Here is a 10025-nt window from a genome sequence, read left to right on the forward strand (position 1 = left end):
GATAGATAGATAGATAGATAGATAGATACTATCTATCTGAGGCTTTGGGAATCATATATTTAGACCATAAGTATAATTCTTTTATAATATTTTACTTATTATTTTTATTTTATGTGTATGAGTGTACTGTCTGTAAGTATGTACATATACCTATGTTGTACAATGCCCATGGAGGACAGAAAAATGCATCAGATCCCCTGGAACTGGAGTTAAGACAGTTCCTATCTGCCATGTGGTGCTGGAATTCAAACCATGGTCTTCTGCAAGAACATCCAGTGCTCTTAATCACTGAACCATCTCTCCAGCCCCATAAATGTAATTCTTTACTGAATGTACCAACTGGACAATTTTAAAGTTGAAGCTAATTGATATAACATACAGACTATTTGTTCAAGATGTCTATGGTATTACCAAGAATAAGCAGATATTCAGCCTAGAATGATGAAAAATTCCTTATTAGGAGAATACAAAAGTTAGCATGTCACTCCCTGTCATGGGAGTATGGCCTGCCAGACGGTTCCTGAATCCTACCTTTTACCACCATTTCTGAATCTCATTTTGTCCCAGTTCCATCACAGGGATGATGAGACCCTAGAATGTAGAAAACACACTCATTTTAAAATTTCTTATCAGAAGAACTAATTTTTTTAAAAATTATTGCGTATGTGTGTATGTACGTATGATATATGCGCATGAGCGTCGTTGTACACATGTGGAGCTCAGAGAGCAACTTTTAGGTGTGGTTCTCTCCTTGAACCTTGTTGAGGGAGGGGATCTCTCTTGCTGTTTCTGCTACATCATGTACTCCAGGATAGCTGATGCTTTTCCTGTCTCTGCATCTGGTTGTTTTGTTGTGGTTGGTTGGCTGGTTGACTTTTTTAAATGTGCATTTCAGGGATAGAACTCAGGTTGTCAGGGTTGTACGGCAAGTGCTTTTATACCCACTAAACCATCATGCTGGTCCTTGTTTACATATTAATTTAATTATTGCCGTGCTGAGCATTGAACTCAGGGCCTTGAGCCTGCTAGACAAGTGCTGTACCACCTCCAACACAAAAGGCAGATTTTGGTTGTCTTCATTTCTGAGACAAGTTTCTCCATAGCCCCAGCTGGCCTGGAACTCGTTATGTAGACCAAGCTGGCCCTGATCTCACAGAGATCCACCTGCCTCTTCCTGCTGGGTGTTCGGATTAAAGGCATGGGCCAGCACATCCAGCCAAACTGCAGAATTTTAATGATTTATGTTTTGTGCTACCTCCACCCTCAACATGGCAGCATCAATAATTAATCGATGCCAGTTTGGTGCTCAGTCCCAAACAAGACTCTTATGCCACTTCCTCTGATGCTCAGAGAACATCACAGAAGAGGGGGTGGAAACGATGTTAGAGCCAGAAGTCAGAGAAGGGCTACAAAATGCCATTCACTTGGCATGACAGGGCCATTGCAATCATGAACCCACAACAGCTGCAGTTACCTGAAATACACTTGCACAAGACTTCCCTGCTAACAATCTGTTATGGATTGGGGAGGAACTCATGAGAACTTACTCCTCCTTGCTGAACTACTGGCTACCGATGGATTGATAGGTGTGGGAAGAAGAGTTATTGTTGTCCGTTGCATACCCACAAGTGAACCTATTGGGCACCGAGCAATGGTTCCAAACCCATGGTCACACAAGTGGCCCTGGTTAAATTCAGTGGGTAACAAAACAAAACAAAACACATGGATGTAGAAAAGGGATCTGTAGGGATGAGGGGGGATTGATAGGGTTGGAAGGGAGATAAAAGAGGATGGAGGACAAGAGCAATTAGAGTACATTACATATATGTGTGAAAATTGTCAGTATGAGACTGGTGAGGTGAGCCAGCCATTCAGAGCACTGACTGCTCTTGCAAAGGACCCAGGTTTGGTTCCCAGCACCCACATGGAAGCAAAAAACCATCAGTAACTCCAGTTCCAGGGGATTCGACGGCCTCTTCTATCCTCCACAGGCACTGCACTACACAGTTGCACTTACACACATGCAGGCAATACACTCACACATAAAAAATAAAAATATTTTTTAAAAATTTTAAAAAGAAAATTGTCAAATAACAAATAGAATTAATTGAAAAATAAAAATACATAATCGAATCACAATAGTTCTAACAACACAGCTAGCCAAAATGGTTTCATTAAGCTCGGTGTGGTGGTACATGCCTTTAGTCCCAGCACTCAGGAGGCAGAGGCAGGCAGATCTCTGTGAGAGTAAAGCCAGTCTTGTCTACATAGTGAGTTCCAGGACATCTGGGGATAAAGGGAAACCATGTCTCAAAAGTCAAAAAAATTGTTTCATTAAAATAAACTCTTTAAAAATCCTCAGAGCACCATCAATATTGTTTAATGTCAAACTCAGGACCTTGGCCTATGTTATTCAAAGTTGGATTCGGGAACTGATTCAGAACAAAGCTCCTTTGGAAGTGTCCTTGTCTATTGCTTTACAGCTCTGCCTGTGAATGCATACTAGAAAATAGTTTTTTGAAAAGCTTGGAATTTGTTTCCTTATGAACAGTCATAACATATAATGGGCTAATATTTCTCTGTAGACCTGTGTGTTCACAGAAACAAAGTCTACCATATGATTCTCACTCCTCCTAGAGCTTAGGAAATGGTCTGCATGTCAGAGATATTTGTTAATTTTGCAAGACTCTTCTGGAAAGATGAAGGCACCCATTACTAGAATATCATTTTAAAACAGAGGGTGGGGTAGATGTACACTCTTTAAATTATGGCATAAACTTGATCCATCTCTCCTCTCACAGATTGACCAGCTATGTTGGCAAATCTCTTAAAATTGAAGGGGGGGTGAGCTTATTTAACAAACTTCTCAGATTTCTATCTCTTGGCCAGTGCCTCCCAATCTGTATTTTCAGCTCTTCCCAGCTGCTGTCTTCCAGGTGCTGTTACCATGGATGTCTCAGAAGCCCTTCACACTCTGAATTTCCCAAAGCTTAGCTCACTTAGCCCTAAAAATATCTGCTCTGTAAGAGCTGGAGCTTTGTTTTGCTTACTATTGGATTCCTCAGACTAAGAGAATAGTGTCTGAAATTCAATGGACACACAGTAAAGATCTTTTCAATGAAAAATAATGGATGAATGAAGAAAGACAGGCAGTGTCTTCCATTATATGAGTTGCAAGAGCGTTCTGTAGCATGCACCAGGTGACACCTCATCCCATTATATCATCCCTCCAGCCTCTTCTTTATTTAATTCGATGGCCATCTCTACTGCCTCATCCCCATCAGTCTCTCAATTTGCTCAAAATCTATTGAACTTGCACTGAGTGATGTCTCGGTACACTAACTTGACTTGATAGGCCTTACATATGTGATAGAATGCATGAAATCTGGCGAGAGCGTTATAGGGGAGTGAGGATGGGGGAAGGGGTATAAAAGGGCTTTGTATGAAATGCACAAATATTCAATTAAATATGCATTAAAATTAAAAATAAAGTATACAGGGAGATGTGCACAAGAGATATTCTTTGAAAAATCTACTATTATAGTGAGAGAAAGCTCCTTGAAAACACATCATTTGGAAATCTGTCCATAGTATCACTTTGCACTCCTGTAATTGGTTTTTTGTTACTTTTTTTATTTAAGATTCATTTAGGAGAGAGAGAGAGAGAGAGAGAGAGAGAGAGAGAGAGAGAGAGAAAGTAAATATATTTAGGAGAGAGAGAGAGAGAGAGAGAGAGAGAGAGAGAGAGAGAGAGAGAGAGAAAACAGGTGCGTTCTTGCCACTATGTGCTTGTGGTTGTCAGAGAGCTTTTCCAGAGTCACTTCTCTCTTACCTTGTTTCTGAGAAAGATCTCATAGTTTCTGTACCCATACTGAGTAGGAGTTCCCAGTACATTGTCGTGGCTCCACTTCCATTCTGGCTTGCTGGAATTTTACATATGAGCCACCACACCTGGCCTTTTATGTGGGTTCTGGGTATTGAACTCAGGTTGTCAGGCCTGTGCTGCAAGCACCTTTACATACTGAGCCATCTCATTGGCCCTGTTTTGATTAGGTTTGGTTTTTTGGGAGACTGTTTGAGGCAGGATCTCATGTATCCCAGACTGGCCTTGACTTTGTTATGTAGCTGAGATTGTCCTTCAATTGTAGCTGAGGCTATCCTTGAACTCCGGAGTTCCGAATTCACATTCTCTTTTTTATTTTTCTGTGACTTTCTCAAGGAAGTAGTTTTTAAACTGTGCTCCTGATCCCCTAGAGAAGCTTTCTCTAGCGTAGCTTCCTCTTGTTTATCCTCTAATTTCCAAGACACTTGTGGCCTCCACTGTGAAGTCTTTCCTTGGTACAACAGGCAGCCATTTTTTAAATGAAAAACTGATGAATAAATGAAGAAGGTACTTAAGTTCCCCCAATTAAGTCAGCTTTCCCCAAATATTTTAGGTCTTAGAAAAGACAGAAGTCAATTTTGTTAAGAGTTACCAGAACATTTTTGGCAGGGTTTTGCATGATTAAGTTTTTGCATGATTAGTATTGTCAACTTGACAAAATCAAGAATCACATAGAAGAACTTTTGGGTATGTCTGTGAGGGATTATCTGGATTGGTTTCATGGAGGTGGGAAGACCCACCCATAATCTGTGCAGCACCATTTCATGGAGTAGAGTCCTGAAGTGAATAAAGGGAAGAAAAAGAGCTGAGTACCAGCATTCCTATGTCTCGCTGCTTCCTGACCATGGATACAATGTGACCAACTGCTTCAAAGTCCTACTGCCTTGGCTTTCCCATCATGATGGAACTTTGAGCTAAAACACACCCTTCTTTCCTTAAGTTGCTTCAGTCAGGTATTTTGTCATTGAAATGAGAAAATTAACTAATACAGTGTTTACATTTTACATTTACTCTACAGTAGACATCCAAGAGTGAGATCATGTGGATCTTACAGAAAATATATGTTTAACAGTATCAGAAATTACCAAACTGTGCCCAAACTGGCAGGACCATTTTGTCAGGAAATGATGCTGCCAGTCTGTGAGATTTCTAATTGTTCTGTATCCTTGTTACCCTACATTTTTATTTTAGCTATTCTAATATATGTGGTAAAGTGCATTTTGCATTGTGGTAAAGTCTCATTAAATATTTACTAAATTGAAATAAACTCATCCCATTTTTGTGTTTTGTTCTATTTTTATTTTTTCTTCACAATGTCAGTGCTGAGGATTGCCCTTAGACCTTCACATATGCTAGATGAGCATTCTTCTACTGTACATCCCCTGCTTCTGTTTCAAAACCAACTAATAATAGGCCCTGTTTTCATTATCCCTCCAGGAAGCTTTGCATGTAAATAAGTGCAGCATATACATGTGTTAAACTCCCTCTTACCCTCTTATAGTCTTCCCAAATCCTAAACGAATCATTCACCCTATTAGAATATTATTGTTGTTATATAACCTGTACGTTTCAAGGAACAAATTGATATTGAAGGCTTATAAACAAGATTACTTATGAAATGTTCTGTTCTTACTTTGCCTGGTATGAAAAAGAATCTTTGTCGGTACTTAAGTCATTGAGTGAGCCAGGCACTGGGCCAAGAGTTGCTCCTAGAGTAGTTTGCTCATCCCTCTAACCTCAAGAGCCTGGTATTCTTCTCATTGCACAAAGGTGAGACCTGAGATTTAATGAAGCTGACACACTTGCCCAAAGTTATAAGATAGTTAAAAGTAGCAGGGTACATATCAAGGTCAGGCCAACACCCATTGTCCTAGCCATTCCATGCATCAGATTTACTAGGTAAAAGGACTAGTTGATCTATTTTTATATCAACAACCAAATAACAAAACATCAAGTTGCTTGAATTTTGGAGGTTGTAATGTTATAGGACAGCATACCATGTTCCTCTCATCAGTATTATGACAGCTTCTTCAGATGAGCCAGGAGGCTCATGGATGGAGGGAGCTGGGAGACCCTCAGTGTGCAAAACCTGAATTTCTTGATGGGAAGAGTGACTAAGAATTTGGGATCTTATTCCTGTGAAGTCAGCAGCACAAGTGAGAATCCAATGAACAACTGGACCCATGTCATTTGTAGCTCTGTGGTAATTACCCTTTCCACTGAATCTTCAACATTCACTTCCCTCCATACTTGAGAGCATCCTCCCCTGCAGGCCTGAGCTGAAGTTATAATACTAGTTTTTTTCATGTTGCTTTTTAAAAAAATAACATTTTATATATAAAAGATGAAGCAAGGCCAGGTATGGTGGTGCACTCCTGTAATCCTGTAATCCTGGCAGTCAGCGGGTAGAGGTAGGAAGATCAGAATTCAAGGTTATCTTTCCCCACTACAGATCCATTTCAAGGCTAGCCTGGGCTTACATGAGATCCTGGGCTCAAAAAAAAAGAAAGGTAAAAAGTGAAATAAAAATAACGTACTAACCTGGGTCATGGGTCATCTAATGACTTTAAAATGATTTAACACATCCAGAAATAACAAAGAACTCAGTCTTTAATTAATTCAAAGGAAATAAATAACAAAACACACTTCACTAAATAGAGTTAAACCTATGACCAATAAAGTACTGAAATAAAATTCAGTGATTTGGTCTTAGTCTTTTTATTTCAAATTGTTACCTACTTTCTTCCAAACATACCAACAATATGCTTCAGTGAGCTTCAGAGCTCAGTTTCTCTTTTCTTTAATGTTATTAGCTGAGCAAGATAAAATGTATAGATGCCAGACTCCTATGCTTTAAGTGATTACTTTCCATATCCCAGATATTCAATCCCTTCACCCTTCTTGTATGAAATCAGAAGAATGTGTATGCTAAAAAGAAAAGTTAGCCAATGTAATTATGTCATAAGCAAACAGTAGTTTGGAGGTGATCAACGGAGTCAGATTCAACAACAGTTTCTACATTTTCCTTATAATGACCTACACAGCAGGCAGAGGATTCCCTTCCTCTCATTTAAAAATGATTCTAAACAATTAAGGCCACCAAGTAATTATTGCCATTATGGCAACTCAACTATAACTGATATTTGGCTTCGATTAGTAAAAGTCAAAGACAGTGCTTTTATGGATAGTTTCTCTTAGGCTGTGGCAGTTCCTCTTCATTTGGACCTGTACATAATGTTCTTATTGCAGTGTTTAAACACTTAATAGTCATGGAATCTACTGAAAGAATCTCAGTTAAACAAATTTGTAAGTGGCTTTCAATACCCAGTACGAATGATTAATGAGAACACATTAAATAGCAAAGTGCATGCATTACTAACGAGTTTCTCAGAGTTGAAAGTTAGACCAAACCGCAAGAAAAAATGGCATATTTATTTGAAAAATCAGAAGCCACTCAGCAATAATCAGGACTTTCTACAAAACTGCATTTTTTTCTCCTCAAAGGAGAAAAACTTATTTAAGAACATAAAGAAGCAATTAAATACAAACCAATTTGCATAGCCAGCACAGTACTGCTTCGTTAAAGATCAAAACTTTTCACCCTGACAGATACATTTGTCCTTGAGAAGACATCATTTTTAAAAGAAAATAAAGAGAGTAATCCACTTTCCCTTGTAAAAAGTGCCATCAAAAGTTTACTGTGAATTATAGGCTATTATTATACCACAGACAAGAACTACTGTCTAAAATCTGTTTCTCTTTTCCCAAAAGTGCCTCTGGGACATTTATTCTTAAGGAAAATAAAGAGCCAAAACAGTTTGGGGGTTTGTCCTTTTGTTTTTCAGGCTATTCCAGTCTCACTTTCAATATTCTTTCTCAACCTTAGAACTGCTTAAACAAAACTCTGAAGGACATCAGCCCCTTTCAGTCAAAGGCATCCTTCTCACATAATGCTCATATAATTCAGAGACATGGTTCATTCGCCTATAAATTCATCGTACTGAAAAGCAAGAAAAGCATCTCAGAAAACAGGGATTACACCATGGATTTCTCACTTGAAGACCATTACTCACCGGCAAATATGTTCTTCAGTCTCCTCTGCTGCCTTGCTGAAGCCCCAGGGAATTGAGAAGGTCGGCCAATTCTCTCCTTCAAGGTTCTCCTCCATGGTATGAAGCCAAAAGAGCCCACCTTTCCTAAGGATGAAAAGGAGGAATTCTCTTCTTTATTCTCTCCTAAGAAGAATGACAGTGTTATAAGAAAACAACTGCTACCCGAGAAGAGGGAGAGAGGAAGGAGAGGTGTAATCAATACTGACTAGCCAATCATATTTCATCATTCAGCTACTTGGAAACCAGATCTGCTTAAACAATCACGTGCTCTGGGAGAGGTGAGGCTACGAAAGAGGAATAGCTCTGTCTTTTGTAAATTATTAACAGGAACTTTTTCTCTGACCAGGGTCAAAACTGTAAAAGCTACTTCTTTCAGAAAGAAGCAATTTGGGTTGACAGGGACAAGTTCAAGAAGCAAGAATTCTGATGGTAGTTCGGCCACTGACCTCCCTGAATCAGGACAACCTCGTGCAGTTGAAATCAAAGTGATATAATACTTGGAGTGAAGTGGCAGCTTCTGGAGGTCTGAAGAGGCCAAACTGCAATTTTAGCATTTGCCTCTGATGAAAATGAGTATTTGCTCTTTCCCATGGGAGAATTCACTATGGGGTACTTGGTGCTCCAAGACAGAATGAAGCCACCTGCGTGACTGTCTCACATCCTTCCTAGAATTCAAAGTGCCACTGCATATCCCACTGCATATCTCCCCTGGCATTCTTGAGCTTCATCCAAATTATAGATTTAACACATCTACCTTAAAGCGATTTGAAAGCTGACAATTTTAATGCTAGATCCTCCTCAGTAGTTTCAGCTCAGCAGGAAAATGCTGATCCATAAAGCATTTAGAAAGCATCAGCTTCCCGTAAGAGGGAACAGTTGGGACGTAGCCTTGTCAGGTGACAGACAATGGCACCTTTTCTCTGAACCAGGATCTCTCAGTATGAACATTGTATGGCTGTATCTCTCAGTAAGAACCTTTCTTTATGGTGAGAAGCTGTCCTACACACTTCACTCGTCAATACATGCCAGTAGCATCCCCTACGTTGTGACAACCAGAAATGGTTGCAGACATTGCCAAATAGCTTCCCCGTCTGCCCTGTTCCACTTCCCAGGAAGCTGAGTGAACTCCAACGGAAGCCATAGCTACAGACTCCTCTCTTAGTGAAGTTTCTTCTGAAGAGGAAGAATGTCACAATGATGTTCCATGAAATCCTTACATCTAAGATCAACTATGCTGTTAACATGAAGTGGATCGTTTCACAAGCAAAAACACGTTTCAGCAGGCACACAGACGATGACACCTAATTAGGAAGAATGGCACATCTGAGAGACAGCCAGTACTCTGGGGATATTTTCTTGAGAGTGGGGGTGATGAAAAGGAAGGCAAGTTCCTTAAGCTTTCTCTCCACTTCACAGCCTGTTTTGGAGCTCCCCTATGAGTTCTCACCTCTAAATGTTTGTAAGGTTTTCCTCTTCTCTTTCACTAAAGCATTTTTCTTCTTCCTGATTTAGAGTCTGCTTTCTAAGATGCCTTCCACTTTCTCCAAGGGAATACATCATCTTTTCTCAGAGCTCCAGACAGACTGCATCTTGGGAAAAGCCACCATCACACACGGCCTTCCATCACTGCAACCTCTATTCACTATTTCTGGTAGCGTGCAAATACAATGGAAGCAACAACAGTTTTTTAAAATATTTTATTTATTTTTTTTTATTTTATGTGTAAGTGTAATTGGATACATGTGTGCAAGTGCACCCATGTCACACAACACCAGCAGAGATCAGAAGGGGGCATCAGATCCCCTGGAACTGGATTTACAAATGGTTGTTAGCCACCATGTGGGTGCTGGGAACCGAACCCAAGTCCTCTGAAAGAGCAGTTAGTGCTCTTAACCACTGAGCCATCTCTCCACCACTTATTTTTTTCAGACTTATACAGAGTGCTGTTTCATTATGTCATTTTTCACTCCAAAAAATTATTTTGTTGCTCTTCCTCTCTGCCTCTTCTCCCCCATTCCCCTCCTCTTACC

General features: G+C 39.8%; 1 protein-coding gene across 3 annotated transcripts in view; it reads right to left on the minus strand.

Moving 5' to 3' along the window:
- Positions 1-8066, minus strand: part of Frmpd4 (FERM and PDZ domain containing 4) — a 990592-nt gene extending 982526 nt beyond the window's left edge. For all 3 annotated transcript variants that reach the window (XM_017803120.1, XM_017803118.1, XM_008852900.2), the window contains exon 1: positions 7957-8066. In XM_017803120.1, coding sequence (XP_017658609.1) covers positions 7957-8051 — 95 coding nt within the window. In that variant the 5' untranslated portion in view covers positions 8052-8066. The remainder of the gene's footprint in view (positions 1-7956) is intronic.
- Positions 8067-10025: the final 1959 nt, after the last annotated feature.

Source organism: Nannospalax galili, unplaced genomic scaffold (genome assembly GCF_000622305.1).
Source record: "Nannospalax galili isolate Female #2095 unplaced genomic scaffold, S.galili_v1.0 scaffold606, whole genome shotgun sequence".
NCBI lineage: Eukaryota > Metazoa > Chordata > Mammalia > Rodentia > Spalacidae > Nannospalax > Nannospalax galili.